This window comes from Pleurodeles waltl, chromosome 11, assembly GCF_031143425.1.
Source record: "Pleurodeles waltl isolate 20211129_DDA chromosome 11, aPleWal1.hap1.20221129, whole genome shotgun sequence".
Classification (NCBI taxonomy): domain Eukaryota; kingdom Metazoa; phylum Chordata; class Amphibia; order Caudata; family Salamandridae; genus Pleurodeles; species Pleurodeles waltl.
Window position 1 is genome coordinate 607794191 of NC_090450.1, and position 18732 is coordinate 607812922.

Here is an 18732-nt window from a genome sequence, read left to right on the forward strand (position 1 = left end):
GTTTTTCCTCAAAAACTCCTTCCTTTCTGGTCCAGTCTGGTCACCACTGGCACTGCTGAAAAAGGGGTTTGGAGAGGGTAGAGGCGGGTGGAGGTGGTAGCTGATAGATAGGTGGGCATGAAGCTCGGGCACCTGGCCCACTAGGCTCTGGCTCCAGGAAACCTCCAAGCATTGTTGGTCTGAACCACAACCGCAACCACGAGACCTCCACCTCCTTCCTTGCTTACCCTCTGACTCCTCCTCCTCACAGCATTTACCATGTGGCGCGATGGCTTTCTCTGTAGTGCAAGAAGAATGTTGATGTTGTGACTGAAGACAAAGGTTGTGAAATTATAAAACAGGAGCACATTATCAAAAGAGCTTACGGTGATGGTCATGAAGCAATCCATTAGTTCCTTGTCTGTTCCCCAAGATGCATAGACCTACCACTTGCACAGTAAGAGATGTCCTTCTCCTTTGTACAAGCTGTTCCAGTTCTGTTCAGCTTCTACAAAGAAATATCTTCTGATCTCATTATCATCAAAATTTTCCCTATTCTGCCCTGATGGCCTGGACATCAATGACATGCCTTTAAATATCAGTTTTGAGAAGCACATATTTCCTTACTCTAAAATGAGCACACACTTGGTGTACTGGAAAGGTCATCAAATTTGTCTCCTCTAATAAATTTTCTCCTCCTGGTCAGCGTGGCTCACTCTCCTCGTAGCAGATCCACCTGTTGCTGCTGCTGCTGCCTCTGCTGCGTTCAGACTGAGAGCCTGCCATAACTCTCAGTTCAATGCCCACCTCCACCCTCAGGCTCCTTCCAGAACCTCATCCATGGTGGCCTAGTGGCCAGTTGTGCGTAAGCATCTTGCTGTCAACTTTACTTTTGCTTATTTTCTGTCATCTTTATTTTTCTTTTTTTCTATAATTTTTTCCCCTTTCCTTTCTGTTTACTTTCTGCCTTCCACTCTCGCCACGCTCTGTTTACCTCCTGCTGCTGCCCTGGGGCCAACCCTCTCCTCTCCAAATCACTTTCCACACCCTCCTGCCTCCCGCCTCCCAGCTGACCCGACCCTTGTGCCTTCCTCCCCTTCTTAATGGCGGCCACTGCACACTGAGAGGGCAACTCCTCTGACATCCTGGTCAGCACCTGCTTGCTCTCCTCTGCGCAGCTCTACCTATTGCTGCTGCTGTCTCTGCTGCATTCAAACTGAAAGCCTACCTGACTCTCAGTTTGAGGCCCATCTCCATCCGCAGGCTCCCACCTGCACCTCATCCCTGATGGTCTAGTGGCCATCTCTGTATAAGTATCTTGCTAACACCTTTACTTTTGCTTATTTTCTGTTATCTTTATTTTTCTTTATTTATATAATTTTTCTTTTTCTTTCCTTTCTCTTTCCTTTCAATCTCCCAATGCTCTGTTTCCCTGCCGCTGCTGACCCGTGGCCCTGCCGCTTCCCTGCAATGGGCTTTCCCACCCTTCCACCTCCCAACTGAACGGACCCTCCCACTTTCCTCCCATTTTTAATGGCAGCCGCTGCGCGGCCATGCCGCCAGCATGCCAAAGGCAAGCCCATCTGCACCGGTCCCCACCTGGACCGCACCCAGATGCAACGAACCCTGGTCCTCCGACCTTCGATCGCCACAACACAAAGATTCTCCACGTGCTGAACACAGGACACTCCACCCCCTGCCATTTTGCTTCACTCAGAGACACCCATGGACCGTTCTCCTGCCTCTACTGTCATAGCACCCTCACCTTACACCAAGCACCGGACCATCCCGCCACTGAGCCATCAAACACCAACTCGAAGCACTTCAGCTGCATCCTCCTTAACATTCACTCCCTCCACAAACACGCAGTAGAACTCTGGGACCTACTGGACTCCACCTGGCCAGAAATCACCTTTCTCGTTGAAACATGGACAAAACCAGTGTCAGCACCGGACATTGCCATCGCCGTCCCCAGTGACTACAAACTGCTCCACAAAGACTGTCCTTCTCACCCAGGTGGCAGCCTGGCCATCATACACAGATCCACCCTCTGCCTGAAACCAATGCGGAAAAAAACACCCTCTCATGGAGCACCTACATTTCCAGATCCACGCTACCCCCGAGTCTATCTTCTGCAGCACCCTCATCTACAGGCCACCTGGCCCCTGTGCAGCCTTCAGCAATTCCATCATCTCTTCCCATGTACTCGCCTCCACAAATGACTTCCTCCTCTGCAACCTTAACTACTACATCGTCAACTGCAAAGACATCAAAATCAAGAGCCTCGGCACAATAGGACTAAAGCAAATGGTCACCTCGCCAACACGCATCGCTGAACACACTCTCAATGCCATCTTTATCACCATCAACAACACCTCCATGCCTCACTTAGCTGACCACCACTGCATTCATTTCACCATCACCACACAAACAATTCACCTTCGCACACTTCAAGCCCCAAGCAGAATATGGAACCAGATCACCAAGGAACAACTCACCAACACCCTCAGCAAGATTCCCCCACCCCTCACCACAGACACTAACATCTCTGCACATAACTTCCACCAATGGATCTCCGAATACGCCAGCATCCTAGCACCTCTCCAAAAGACCTCAGCTAAACACCACCAAGGATGGCCAGCTGGTTCTCCTCTGCACTCCAGGACTCCGGGGGCACCTGCCAATGGCTAGAGAAAAGTTGGAGGAACAACAAGTCCCCAGAAGACTTCGAGGCCTTCAAAGCTGCCATCAAATACCACCACCACCTCATCAGAGCTACCAGGAAAGCTGCCCTGCAGGACCATATCAGCACCACCTCACACAACACCAAAGAGCTCTTAGAAGTAGTCAAAGAGTTTGCCAAACCACAATCAGAAACAGCAAACATACTTCCTTCTAAAGACATCTGTGACAGACTTCAACTTCATCCACTGAAAAATCTGACATATGTCAGCTCCTGACCCCAAGACTATCCGAGCCCTCCAACAATCCTCCAGCTCTGACCCTAAGAACCATCAGAGATCCTGCACCCCTGGACCACCCTCACCACGGACGAGACCTGTTCCTTCATGAGCGGCATCCACTCCGAAGCCCCTACAGATCCCTGTCCACACCACATTTTCAACAAAGCCAACACATCCATTGCGCCCGAGCTCTGCCACAACCTCAACACACAGCTCCGTAAGCACCACAAATGATAGCCACTCGCTCCTTGACCATGACCATACAGCAGCCCTCATCCTACTGGACCTATTGGTAGCCCTTGACATGGTTTCGTTCCACACCCTCTGCTCCATACTCCACACAGCTGGCATCCGCAGAAAAGCCCTGCAATGGATAAGCTCCTTCCTGTCCGTCAGAACACAGAGAGTCAGACTCTCACCTTACCTGCCAGATCCTACAGAGATCAGCTGTGGAGTTCCACAGGGCACCTCCACGTGCTTCAATATCTACATGGCCTGCTCGCATCCATCATCAGGGACCATAGGCTGAACATTGTCTCCTATCCTAACAACACCCAGCTGTGCATCTCACTGACCGAAAATCCTCCGCCTAACAACCGATGCAGAAACTGCCAAGAAGAATTTCCACAACAGGATGGAATCTGTCACCGCCTGGATAAAGGACAGCTGCCTCAAGATCAACTCTGACAAGACCTAGATCCTCATCCTAGGACTCTCCACATTAGCCTGGTATGACTTCTGGTGGGCACCCACCCTTCGCACCCCCATTACCCCAACAAACAACAGACACAATTTCATTTTCATCCTGGATTCTTTGCTCACCATGACCCAACAAGTCAACTCAGTCATATCCTCCTGTTTTCACACACTCCAAATTCTCCAGAAGATCTACAAAGGGATCCCAAAGGACTGCTGCAGAACCGTAACCCTTGCCCTGGTTACCATCAAACTGGCCTATGGCAATGCCTCTACGTCGGCACCACCCAGAAGAACCTGAAGAAACTACCAGACTCAGCCTGGACGTTCCCCGCCACAAACATATCACTAATCTCCTAACAGACCTCCACTTGCTTCGTGTTGAGGAAAAGATCAACTTCAGACTCCTCATCCATGAATACAAGGCCCTCCACAACCTAGGACCCACCTACCTCAACCACAGCATCTCCGTCTACTCCCCCAACAGACCTCTCTGCTCCACTCAACAGGCACTAGCCACCGTACCCCGCATACAGAAGACCTCAGCTGCAGGATGGTACTTCACCTACCTCACAGCTAAGAGCTAGAACACCTTGACCCTGCACCTCATGCTGTCGCCATTGTTACCTTAATTCAGGAAGGACCGCAAAACCTGGCTCTTCAGGTGAAGCACAGAGGAACAACCCCCTCAGTGTCTTAAGACCCTTATGGGTTAGTAGTTGAATTCTACAAATCCTGATTACAAGTGATTTGCTTTTCATCATCAGTGCCTCATCCATATGTTTTACAGAACAAAGTTTAGCAAATTGTGTTTATTCCTATTAAATTAGAGTTCCCCGATCATATGAAAGATTTCACATAATGAGTTCTGCAGAAGTATATTCAACATCATTTCTTTATTTAATTGTATACAAGGTTGTTTCTCACTCTGTACCTCAAAGGTGTTTCTGGGGAGACTATAGTAACTACACTAGTGTATTAGAGTTGTCTAGATTTTTCCTGGATCTGTGCAGTTACAGGGAAAAACTAGCAATATCGAAGATGAAAACATTGGTGTGTCTACTAAACACTGACTTTGGTGCATTGTCTTCCAAATGAACCCTGCTTGATTTTCCAGCCAGCTTCATTTTGTGGTCAGGGTCTATATAATGATAAAGATATATAGCAAAACAATACCCTTTTAGGCTTAGAGTGATGCATAAATTAGGCAAATCATAAGCAAAATGATGCAAAATCAGCGCAAACGTACAGAATACAATTGTATTTTGAAAGTTTGCGCCGATTTTGCATCAAAAAGTGGCACAAATGGGGTGCAAAAAAAGTATAAATATGGGCCAAAGTATTTTACAATTTCTACAGCAAAGTTTATAAGCATAAGATTAGCACACGCCGAGCTGTAAATTGACAAAAGCTTTTTATCACTCCAAGCACAGTAGTGCAGCTTGGATTTGTAAAATACCATCCAAGCCAAACTGAAATGAATAAAAGCAATATCTGACTTGTTTTGCTGTCATTATAGCTCTTCAAAGAGGTTCATTTCATGTTGACCAGGTGGGTGCTGGCCCTCTTCATGGCAGATTAATGCTGCGGGATCCCTAATTGTTATATGTGGACACTTCTGCTGACATCCATGCTACTTGGACTGGTGATGGGTCTTTACACATGCTACTCAACATGGAGGGTAGTGGATACCATGAAAGGCTGAGCATATTGTCCTACCCAGGTAAACAAAGAGCAACAACCACATTTTGGCACTCAACATCAGTGTATCCACCAGTAGGTGTCTTCACTCAGCTAAAGTAAATAGATAATTCTATATATGTAAACAGACAGTTCTTGGTAGATCCTCTAATGGCTATGTTATGGGTTATAAAGGCTTCTTGGCAATCGGAGATCAAGTCTCTGGATTCTGTGGGCTAGCTCTGGGTGTAAAGTAGGCACATGGCAGCTGAACGTGCTAGCAGATCGTTTTCCCAGCCTTGGGAAAAATGGCAGCACACATCTCTGTGTTTCGGAAGAAACACGGCAGGATGCGCACATGGCATTGTTGCGGGTTCTCTACAACAAAAGTAACCATAGGTAGCAGCTTCAAGAACCGAGATCTGCAATTTGAGCAGGGGGCATTGGTACAATTGCCCCTATACTTAAATAACAAGGGGATTATGGAAGGGGACTCTCCATGGATAATGGTAGCAGCAAAAGAATAGTAAACAGTAGAGCAGGAGGGGAACTGAAGCAAGGAATCTGAGGTGAAAGGGACGGGTAGCACTGCACCTTATATATATATTTTTACTATCCGTACAACCCTTGTATACCACTGAACGATATGAATGGACCGACTGCAATAGTGGCAAATGAATTTCGTCCTTTTTCCAGAAAGGTTTTGTCATTTAGCTAAATGAATTATAGAACGCACAATTTTGCTTACAATCATTCTACATGCGTCACAGATTGTTTATCTATTTACTTCCAAAAACACAGTATGCTTGACAAACTTAATTTAGTGCAAACTACCCAATACATATACAAATATCAAATAATTTGCAATTTTCACTCAATTTTAAAATTGTCTTGCACTCGTGAGACGCAATACTCTGAAGACGAGAACTATTTTATGAAGACAGCACAAAATACAATAATCAGAGCAGGTGCAATCGAGCACCGTTGCTTCAGAACGTGTTGGTCAGTTATATTAGGAGTATTTTAGGGTCAAATTCCCTCGCCCTTGAAGGTTGGTGCATCTCCATGTATCAGTGTTCAGGCATATTCCTAACTCTAAAAATCTTGTGTTGATATAAAGTTCCCCAACAGCCTTCCCTGCAAACTCTATCAAAAGCATACAAGACGTTTACAAAAATGCATACAAAAAGAGTCTGTTTATTTTTATTGTGTAGCGGAATTCCACCTGTGTTAATATTCCACTTGGACTGTATAAAAAGCCCCCTAAAATAAGCACACTTTGGATCTCATTTATGTATATGATCATGAAAGTCTACTTCTCAATAACATTGCCGTTATTTTCCCCAGAGTTTAGTACTCTTATAAAACTATACAAGACTGCATCCTCAAAAGAACCCTTTTTGTAGAAAGAAATCGTGCTTATACCCCTTCAGCTCCCTGTTATGATCCAATTCCATATACACCCTCAAAAAATCAAGAGGGAATATTCAGCTTGGATACCCTCATGGGTGAGTAATCTGTAGGATAATGGAATACATCTATTATGCCTCGCGCATCCTCCTAGCCCACATGTAAAAAGTGGATGGATATGTTTTTGCCTCTTCTTATAGTGTACTCGTGAGAGCTGCTAGTCCAGTTTTTACTGATGCCAAAATGCTTTGCTCCATTCCCTATTACACAAACATCACATTTTGAAAAATTGAGTTTTTGCACAAATGCAGGTTATGTGGCTCCTGGTCATCAGCAGGAATTTACACAAATGACATGCAATAATGAAATATCCATTGTCGCCAGAAAACCAGGTGGGCACCAATATGACTTTCTTTTCTCAAGAACATGAGAAGTGAAATATCATTTAATAAAACTGCCCTACATTTGCTGACATCTTCACAAGTTTTCATAAAAACCTTATCCTCTCCCATGGTGGAGTAACATACCATAATGGTTTGGAGTGATCTGGTGCTGTGGAGATTTCAGACATGCCGTTTCCCCAAGAGGCTCCTACATTCGGGGCGGTTTAGGGAAGACTCCTTACACAGCTCCACTAAATCGCACGTATGTGCCATTGACAGAGGTACGTAGAGAAGTTAGTGACACATCACTGAGCCCAGTCTCCGACCACCAGATGTTGGTAGGAGATTGTATGTATAACAGCGGGGTTTGGAAGTGCTGCCGTTCACCTCCTTGTAGAAATGAGTCTGCAAGAGAACCAGCGAGGCAAGTCCCAGTTTCCGATTGCCACCAATTTGTTCCTTACGTATCTCCCTATCAGAACCTAACTCTTATTAGAAGATGACCAAAGTAATGCTCAGTGGGATGGAAACGTCTCACAGTCAAAACGATTGTACAATTGTATCGTTCGTCTGTCTCTTAAAGCACTGTGTAAACTACAGGAGGTCGTTGACATAAAATGTGTTATGCTTAAATCCCTGTGAAAATGTTAGACAGTTTTCTTCTAGATTAGCTGACTTCTCTCAATAAAATGAATGACAACATTCAGAGCAAGATATGCAGATATGCACATTGAGACTAATGAGATGTCAAATTATTATAAAAATGTTTATATGAAAAGAGCTTACCTCTGATTTCCCCTATATCCAGTGTCTTGCCGAGATGTTCTAACAAATCTGCTCTGGCGGCATTTTTTTTGTGCTTCTTGCCATCGTAATGCTGTTGTGCCATCATGGGATTGTTAAACCAGGCGGTACAAAGCTGGCAACATCTGTCTGAATCTCTTCTTTTGTGTGGTGTGGTTGGCACTGCGGAGTTATCCACTTGAGGTTGTTTTAATGGACTCAGAGGAGATTCTGCAATCAGAAAGAACATGGATTTTTCCTGGCCATCTGATAAAAGACCTATACTTTTCTACATGAATAATTTAAAAACAACAATAGCTCTCGTGGTTGGGTGGGCGCCAATAATTATTTGTTTCTTGTGCTTGGGTGCAGAAATCCGTTTTGTTGTCAAGGACGTGCTTTTTTATCATCACAGACGTTAATCCCGAACAACAGAGAAAGGTGAAAACGGAGGAATAGAAATATGTGAAAAGCGTGAAAGAAGGACCTTGCCGGGATGAAAAGAACAACTAAGAATAAGATAGATGAAATGTAGTGTGGTGAAAGAAAGAGGAATGAGGTAGAAGTCTTAGAATTCATACATATGGCATTCGGCACAGGAAACAAAGATCTCTTAACAGAAATATTGGGCCCCTGAGCTTGTTTGTTTATTTGTTTATTTAGTCATTTAAATGAAGCCCAGGTGGGTACCTCCAACACAACAAGCATATTGAATTAGTAAATTAGGCTTTCAATTCATGTATGATTACTTATTGTTTTATTTATTTTTCCACATATGAGCACCTTCAATTCAATACGGCGTATTGTACCGATTTGGAAAAAAACAGTTAATCTAAAAAAATTACACATTTCATGAATAAAAGCCATCACTAAATACCACGTTGTATAAATTAACACTTTTTATATAGTCTTGCAAAAAGCAACTGTCTCTCCTAAAATTGATGTCAGGTCTGAACACATAGTTATAGTGGTATATTAATAGGGCTGACACCGTGTTCGTACAAAAAGGCCTGTATGGAGAAGGAGCACAGCTCACTTAAAGATGCACAGGACAATAAAACCTCCATACTGTTTCTTCGTATATACCACCATATCTGCACTCTCTCTCCCACTGAAAAGCCCTGCTCAGAGAGCCTACCCCGAGCCACAACTAAGCAAATGTAATCTTATATTCCTTTAAATACAATGACACATACTGAAACTATACAGACTCCTTTAAGTTTATTTTCCTGATAGATCGCCCACACCCAAACTTGATTGCTTCTAGTCCTAGAGTGATGGAAATCGAATACATCACAAACAGGCATTAGCAAAGCCAATAGGCGTGGCTATTCCTCTTCTGTTTTGTCATGGTTTTGGAAAAACTTTATTGTATGGGAATATGCTGGTCTGTCATCAATCTTAACAAAAAGCATTTGCTACAGGCGAAACATATTTATGTACTATAGCTTCTGAAGGGACCTACTTTGTGTGTGTGTGTGTGGATGCATTCCTTGTGAAAGGGAAGCATGCCATAACTTGTAGCCAAGCCTGCCAATGACTAACGTGGGCTGATACATTAATGCATGCTTGAGTGAGTGGAAGAAAGAAATTAATGACACCAATCACAGACTACTGGATGAAGTATGGCTGAAAACCCTATACGTAACCATTTAAACACATAATTTTCAATAAAATCAAAAGATCTTGCTAAACACAGACCTAAAAATAACTCAGTCTGACCGTGAAGAAAGAATAACAGAATAAAAAAGAAAGAAGGCAGGAAAGAAAGAAAGATATAGCAAGACAATAAAAAACAGAGTAGGAAAGAGAGGAAAAAAAAAAAAAAAAGTTTGAGATAAAAGAATGAGGGAAGGACGAAAGAAAGAGAGAGGATAGAAAGAGCTGGAAAGAGAAAAGGAAAGAAAGAGAAGGAAAGAGATAAAAAAAGATGTGCGAAAGAATGCATGAATTAAAGAAAAACGAGTAAGAAAGAAAGAACAAAGGAAAGTGAAAAAAGAAAGAGAGATTGAAGGAAAGAAGAGGGAGGAAGGAAAGAAAGAAAAGGAAAAAAGTAATGAAAGAATGGAAGAAATAAATAAATAAATAAAGTTAATGAAAAAAGTAGAGAGACGGAGAGAGAGCCAAAGAAATTTGTTTCGGAATTTAGATTACACTGATGGGTATTTTAGACTCTGCTTCTATGTTCTGAAGTCGAATAGAAAATAGTGTTCTAACATTTCTGATACGCAGAAAATGACAGCTTCAGAGACAGCGAAACATTTTGGTTGTTAGTCATGCATTACCAAATATTGGGTGAATGGGTTTAAAAACAATTTGAATACAGTCTGAAATATTTATTAGAACGCTTTCCTTGTGTATAGACCCACTTAAAATTGCACCATTGAATGAGCAGTCAGGTAATGTGCCTACGTTTTAAAATATATTCACTTGGTAAAATCTAGGTGAGGAAGAATCATATACATTATATTCACAATTCAGCTTTGATGCTGTGCTGAAACCAGAATTTTAAGTAGGAATAAGGTCCGTCAATGTTGACCCTACAATATGTACCAGAATTTTGCATTGCATCACGACAATTTTCCTTAGAAACTTTATTACCTTTACAGCGCCATGAACATTTAAAATTGCACCTTGAATAAGCAGCCAGGTAAGGTGTCCAGCATGGATGTCAATTAGGGGTTTCTAGTGGTAGGAAGTGCAACCACTAAGCAACCTAGTGCAACCCCTGGCAATTTGCTTGCGACTCCTGGCTCCAATTGTCATTTGTCAAGACATCAATAAGTTTATTGCCCTCACTAAACTACTATGCATTATGATACGTTATTTGCCATAAATGAAAATTGTTGTGTGAGATAGTCTTGAACTCGGAGGGCAGCGGCTGCACCATCTTGCATACGGCATTACCATTGTGGGATTTGCAGCATGCCCTTATTTGTGTGCATGTGTGTGTACAAGCATGGTGGCCATTGGACCATCTTCAGATAGGTGCCCACTTCAAATGTTGCTAATAGCGACCACAGGGCCTGGTAGAATCAAAGTTATGATTTTCAATGCCACTATTAGAGCTGGAACATGGTGGTGGCCTTGGCATATGTGTTTCATCCTGGCCCTTAAACAGTATAGCAAGATATAGCAAGACAGTAAAAAACAGAGTAGGAAAGAGAGGAAAAAAGAAAAAAAAAAGTTTGAGATAAAAGAATGAGGGAAGGACGAAAGAAAGAAAGAAAGAGAGAGGATAGAAAGAGCTGGAAAGAGAAAAGGAAAGAAAGAGAAGGAAAGAGATAAAAAAAGATGTGCGAAAGAATGCATGAATTAAAGAAAAAAGAGTAAGAAAGAAAGAACAAAGGAAAGTGAAAAAAGACAGAGAGATTGAAGGAAAGAAGAGGGAGGAAGGAAAGAAAGAAAAGGAAAGAAGTAATGAAAGAATGGAAGAAATAAATAAATAAATAAAGTTAATGAAAAAAGTAGAGAGACGGAGAGAGAGCCAAAGAAATTTGTTTCGGAATTTAGATTACACTGATGGGTATTTTAGACTCTGCTTCTATGTTCTGAAGTCGAATAGAAAATAGTGTTCTAACATTTCTGATACGCAGAAAATGACAGCTTAAGAGACAGCGAAACATTTTGGTTGTTAGTCATGCATTACCAAATATTGGGTGAATGGGTTTAAAAACAATTTGAATACAGTCTGAAATATTTATTAGAACGCTTTCCTTGTGTATAGACCCACTTAAAATTGCACCATTGAATGAGCAGTCAGGTAGTGTGCCTACGTTTTAAAATATATTCACTTGGTAAAATCTAGGTGAGGAAGAATCATATACATTATATTCACAATTCAGCTTTGATGCTGTGCTGAAACCAGAATTTTAAGTAGGAATAAGGTCCTTCAATGTTGACCCTACAATATGTACCAGAATTTTGCATTGCATCACGACAATTTTCCTTAGAAACTTTATTACCTTTACAGCGCCATGAACATTTAAAATTGCACCTTGAATAAGCAGCCAGGTAAGGTGTCCAGCATGGATGTCAATTAGGGGTTTCTAGTGGTAGGAAGTGCAACCACTAAGCAACCTAGTGCAACCCCTGGCAATTTGCTTGCGACTCCTGGCTCCAATTGTCATTTGTCAAGACATCAATAAGTTTATTGCCCTCACTAAACTACTATGCATTATGATACGTTATTTGCCATAAATGAAAATTGTTGTGTGAGATAGTCTTGAACTCGGAGGGCAGCGGCTGCACCACCTTGCATACGGCATTACCATTGTGGATTTGCAGCATGCCCTTACTTGTGTGCATGTGTGTGTACAAGCATGGTGGCCATTGGACCATCTTCAGATAGGTGCCCACTTCAAATGTTGCTAATAGCGACCACAGGGCCTGGTAGAATCAAAGTTATGATTTTCAATGCCACTATTAGAGCTGGAACATGGTGGTGGCCTTGGCATATGTGTTTCATCCTGACCCTTAAACAGTACCCCTGTGCTCAGCACTTAAGGTCCATGCCCTGCTGCTAATGGTGCATACAGGAAGGCCATTGTGCAGTGTTAGACCTGGCATCCTTGGCATGGTCTCCCCTAACGTTTTGCCTCTACTTTCCAAGTTGTTGCTGTGCGCTTGACTCTATTTTTGCTGTTTTGGTTAATCTGGGCCCTTTACCACTGCTACCCAGTTCTAAAGTGCAAGTGATCCCTATGTGAAATTATATGTGTGATTGGCATATGAGTAGCCTGTAAAAATGGCTCAGACCTGCCACTGCATTGTCTCTGTGTGCAGTTTTTAAACTGCCAATTCGAGGTCCTAGGTAGCCCCGTGGGCAGGGTGCAGTGTATGTTAAAGGTGGGACATGTACTGATGTGTTTCACATGTCCTAACAGTGAAATACTCCCAAATTCAGTATTCACTGTTGTAAGGCCTATCTCTCTCATAGGTTAACATGAGGGCTGGCTTTAAATATTCTTAAAGTGCAGTTCCCCTTTGAGAGCAGATTGGAAATATGGAGTTTGGGGTCTCTGAACTCACAATTTAAAAAAACATATTTTAGTAAAGTTGCTTTTTAGATTGTTAATTTGAAAATGCCACTTTTAGAAAATAGGCACCTTCTTGCTTTAACTATTCTGTGATCCTGTCTGTTTGTGGATTCCCTGTCTGGGTCAGACTGACAGTTGGGCTGTTTGTGAATCTCCTCTAGACAGTGACACAAAAGGAGCTGGGGTGTGACTCCTGCCCTGCCAAATGGTACCCCTTCCAATCCCTGGGCCCTTGAAAGGTGAAGTTGGCAGAACAAGGACTGAAATTCACACGCAAAACACCGTGCCGGGAAATTTGCGATGCACCATCTGCAACGTGGCTGATAAATGATGTGCCACCCGTTTCGCAGCTAAAATTGATGTTGCATCGTGGCTGGGAGATCGCTGCATCCAGCTGGAGGAATGACGCAACAACCTCTTGCTGCTGCTGATAACAATGCAAACCCCACGCAGCATGGTTTGCCAAAACCGTGCGACTGGATTTCTCACGCATTGTCACTGGGCGTCAAAGTCATAGTGAACCTGCGCAAATCTGAGGTGCCCTGTCTAGAAATTGATGTATTGCTCTCTTGCGAGGAAGAAAAATGATGCATCGCCTACCTGACCAGAGAAAAAACGATGCACGGCCTCACTTGTGAGTAAGTAATCGAAGCATCGCTAACTTTTCTGATGCACGCTAGCCTGTGGACCTTTATTTTTGACGCAAACCAGATACTTTGTGTAACAAAAAAGTTTCCATTGTTTTCCACTGAGTAGGACTCTTATTCTTTTGAAAATTAATATCTTGACTTGTGTATGTTGAATTTTTGTCATTTGGGTCTTGTTTGATTTATATAAATATTACCTATTTTTCTAAACTGGTGTGGTGTCCATTTTGTGGTGGTTTTACTGGATTACTGTGTGTGTTGACACCAATACTTTACACATTGCCTCTGAGATAAGTCTAACTCATTGTGACAAGCTACCAAGGAGTGAGCGGGGGTTATCTTGAGTGTGTAGCTTCATTACATTGACTAGAGTGAGGGTCCCTGCTTGTACCGAGCGCAAAATGACTGCCAACCAGAGACCCCATTTCTAACAAGCAGGAAGAGCATTTTTAGTTACATTATTGCAGGACATCTCTGCTTCAGTGCAAAATCGAAACACAATGCTGCATGTTTCAGTTTTCTGCTGCTAGAAATGCCCAAAGTGTCTAGCTTGGGTCTACAGAATGTTTTTATATGCAGATATACGTATTCAGACTCGCAAACTTTAAGGCCCCTATTCAAGGGGGTTTTGAATGGGGCAGTGCAGCAAGTCACCTTGCTGTGCTGCCCTTCATCAAAGTTAAAGGGGAGGAATGCTCCGTATTTATGCAGCACGTCCATTCCTGTCCTCTCCCCCTGCGCTGGTGCATTTTTGGCAGCCTCGTCCCAACAGTGGTGTAAGGGTGCCTGAGTTGTCCACAGGATTGTTTTGTTCGTGAAGGGGGCACCTTCCTATACAGAAGCAATCCATAGAGGCTTTTTCCTCTTTATGCAGCACACATAGAAACAGGAAAAAATGAGAAGAAATAAAGATGTATCTCCTTGTGACATCTGCACTGGGATGTGTAATACTGTGAAACATTCCCAGGTTTATAGGTCCTTGTAAATCTGGGAATGCATCAAAACTAATGGAAGTTGTTAGGCAACATAAGCTTAATGCCCAAGGAATGCCTCTCTTAACAGAGTAAGGCGAGGCAGCAATTCATACTGCATTGCCTTACTCAAGATTTATGAGGCTTTGCATGGTTTCATAAATCTGACTCAGGGCCATGTGTCACGCATGTACCACTTTGTGTGGTGCAAACATGACACAAGGCTCTCTTAAATATTCTCCTCATTGTTTACAATTCAGAATACATGTTTTTCACATGTGTGGTAGTGCTGCTACCTCATGCAGTAATCTGCAGAGCTCAAATTGCCATATGCAGATCTAGACAGTCACACAATAGTGGGATTAGGAGAGCCTGAATGAGCCATTAACTGACTTGATGAGGGGGCAGCGCTAAGCACAGCCTCACTTGCACCTGATTAGGCTGGGCTCTGCCACCAGGCAATAGGCTTAACAACCCTGTATAATCAGTGCAGCAAGCTAGGTGCCAGGGCAGGGGAGGCAGGACACTACTGGAACTTCAAAAACCGTTCTGGAAACTTCTCTGAACTTCTAGGAACAGGGCACCATGGTATCAAATTAGGGCCTTCAGACCCACTCTTCACTTCACTACTGTACCTGCGTAAGGACTCCCAGAGGAATGCCTGCTGCTGAGACTTGCCATATACTCTGCCAGACTGTGCTTTACCTTGAAGGACTGCATTGCTGCCTGGAGCCTGTCTTGAACCTTCAGAGGCCAGACTAACTGTGAAGCCCTGCATCTTCACCTGCACTTAAAACTTCAGAAGTGACTCCAAGGGCTAGTTTTGCTGGCCACCTTTTCAGAACCACAGGGATATAACAGGCACCGACCACGTTGAATCCACACCACCTGAACCCAGCCTGAGTGGCTTCTGAACCTCCATGTGGTCTCCATCCACTCTCAGTCCCTTAGCTGTGGTGTTAAAGGTGCCCAGATGGCATATTCTAAAAATGAAGACTTGCTGTTTTGAACCTTAAACTTTAAAAATGCATACCTCCAGTTCTACTAATTGAATTTTGATGGGTTTTGTGTCAAACTATTTATTCAAATTATCTCTGTATTTCTAAGTTGGTTTTGGATTTTTATTATTTTTTGTTTTCACTGTAGTGCTGTATGTCTACAGCATAAATATTTTCCATGTTGCCTCTAAGTTTAGCCTGTCTGCTTTTTGTGACAAGCTACCCAGGGCTAAGCACAGGTAAAATTTGTGACTTTTGTGGTGCACCCTGCAAGAGATTGTGTCTGTTGCTTGGCCAAGGCTCACATTCCAGTCAACCAACATCCAATTTCTCACACTCTTTCACTGTCTTCCACTTGTGGCACGCTAATGTCTTTTCGGTTTTCTTGTTTCCTCTTTTTTCCTCAATATCTGTTCCCAGATGAGATGATCCTCTCATTCCTCTCTCACTGACTCTGTTTCTCATGTGACATTTCCCATTACTTCTCAAACTGTTTTTTGAAAGGAGAAGGTAAAATTATTTTTTAAGAGGCATAAAGAAGCCATAACAACTCTTAAGTACAGTGATGCTCAGAATGGGACCACACTTCCAGAACCAACAGTTCTAGTTCGACTGCACTCTTTTCATGTTGGTATTTGTATACTGCAAATCTGCTATTGGTAATGCATTGTAATGTGTTGGGCTTTGTGGATATTTTGTAAGCTTGAGAGTGGTTTGAGGTAGGTTGTTGCGGACACAGCTCAGAGGTGACCATTGTGCGTGACGGTTGTCAGACTGCCATGTTATGAGTTGGCTGGGTCAGTGTGATTATTGCCTTTATGGAAAGAATAGAGGTATTGGAGCAGCCTGTGTTGAGCGAGGACCTTTACTCAAGGAGCTGCTTTATATGGCAAAATATTTATTTTAAGGATTTTAAGTTGAGAAACCTGCCCACTTCTCCATCGTATTTTTTGCCAACAACATCACCAGGCTGCTAAGCACTAGAGGCCATCACTAGATTTCCCACCAGCTGAGCAAACTTTGCTGTCCACTAAGCCTAAGAAGGTGGAATGGCTTCTCACCTGGGCAAGGATGTATACCATGTTGTGGAAAAAAAGGTTGCTGGGAGAAGATGACCAGCATTAAATAGCAGTGTGACCTACTTTCCCAGACTGAGCTTTCATTACATGGTAATAACAAATGCCAAGGTAAACTTGTGGTAAGCGTCATATGCTGATTTTATAGCACAAATTTAATATAAGGTGATTTCAATATGACCAGCATATTTTCTATTGTCTCATACTATATAAAATGTTCTTAAATGATGTTGCATTATGTCAATCCTATATCTGAAGATACATGTATGTGGAAGCATTTTAAAAAGGATTTGAATAAAGTATAATTCTTTTCAGAGCATTTCATGTGTATCTGCTAGAGCTTATCAAATGTATTTATGTGATATAACTTACCTAAGGTAGATCTATCACTTCCTGTGATGGCACTGGGTCAAAACTATATACAATATCACTTCTTGTCATGTCACCGGGGCCATGGTTTCTGCGTTTTAAAAATATATTTACTCTGAAAATTTAGGTGAGGGCAGATCAAATACATAGTTTTCCCAATTCAACTTGGATGCTGAGCAAAAACAAAGACTTTTAAGTTCCTTCAATATTGATATTTTCAGTAGAGACCAGAATTGTGCAATGCAGCATGGCGATTTTTTGCAGAAGCGTAATTACCCTCACCTTTCCATAAACGTTTAAAGCATGGTTACAACATGAAAACCTGTAGAATAACTTTGGATCTGAATATTTTAAAATGCAGCTGTACAACAGTGTGTGAACTAATATGGACAAGAATCTTATAAAAAAAAACTCGATTCCTCAAACGCAACTGTGTTTGTAAAAATTAGAAAAGGGCCCAGATTATGATTGAAAATGGGATGAATAGAACCATTTTGAATGGTATGGTGCGGATGATCATTGCAGCCTTTTTCAGTATATTTATTACTGGTTCGTACAGAAATGACTCTCAAAAATCTCCCTTTTTTAGTTGCATCACATATAATATGTGCATTTAGCAAGATTGCACTGTTTTTTGGTTTTAAAAGTTTTTAAAGCTGCTTCTAAAGATTGAGGGTGTGATTTTTGATTCTGAATTTGTTCGACAGGATATTCTACTATAAACATGGTGAAGTGTCCTGGTCACCAAACTGACGGTTCGCACTCTAGTTCAAGCCAGGTGTATTGTCATGTTTTCGATGGCAATGTTGGAGTGTGTCTTTTAATATTAATATTAACATGAAAAGCTTGCAATATAATGTATAATGAAGCTGCCTAGAAAATGTGTTAACGTAGAAAATAGTACACACATTTGAAATGTACTCACGGGGAGTGGCCGCCAAATGTATACGAAGACTAATGAAACTTATTAATGATGAATTAATAATGTACGAATGTATGAATTTGTATTAGCATATTATAGTTAAGAGTTATGTATTTGGTTTTGCTAAATTAATCACTAGGCCTTAGTTAGTGAGGGTCTGGGCATAGCTGCCTGGTCTCATATTAAACTGTGTTTTTCTAACGTGCAATTTGCTGTTTAATGGTCAAGGTAAATTTATCATTACAAATTGCCACTTTTAGAAAGTTGGTATTTTCCTGCCCTTATCCCTCTGTGCCTGCAACCTGCCTTAGGTCACATGAATGTGTGCAACTGACAGTTGAGACTTTGTGAATTCACCCTAGACAGTCACACAATAGTGGGATTAGGAGAGCCTGAATGAGCCATTAACTGACTTGATGAGGGGGCAGCGCTAAGCACAGCCTCACTTGCATCTGATTAGGCTGGGCTCTGCAACCAGGCAATAGGCTTAACAACCCTGTATAATCATTGCAGCAAGCTAGGTGCCAGGGCAGGGGAGGCAGGACACTACTGGAACTTCAAAAACCGTTCTGGAAACTTCTCTGAACTTCTAGGAACAGGGCACCATGGTATCAAATTAGGGCCTTCAGACCCACTCTTCACTTCACTACTTTACCTGCGTAAGGACTGCCAAAGGACTGCCTGCTGCTGAGACTTGCTGTATACTCTGCCAGACTGTGCTTTACCTTGAAGGACTGCATTGCTGCCTGGAGCCTGTCTTGAACCTTCAGAGGCCAGACTAACTGTGAAGCCCTGCATCTTCACCTGCACTTAAAA

At 42.4% G+C, this 18732-nt stretch overlaps 1 protein-coding gene across 1 annotated transcript in view; it reads right to left on the reverse strand.

The window, feature by feature from the left end:
- The window catches only part of ZMAT4 (zinc finger matrin-type 4), a 2235770-nt gene that overhangs the window by 712187 nt on the left and 1504851 nt on the right, over positions 1–18732 (reverse strand). Inside the window, exon 6 of the mRNA XM_069215461.1 lies at positions 7898–8125. Coding sequence (XP_069071562.1) covers positions 7898–8125 — 228 coding nt within the window. The remainder of the gene's footprint in view (positions 1–7897; positions 8126–18732) is intronic.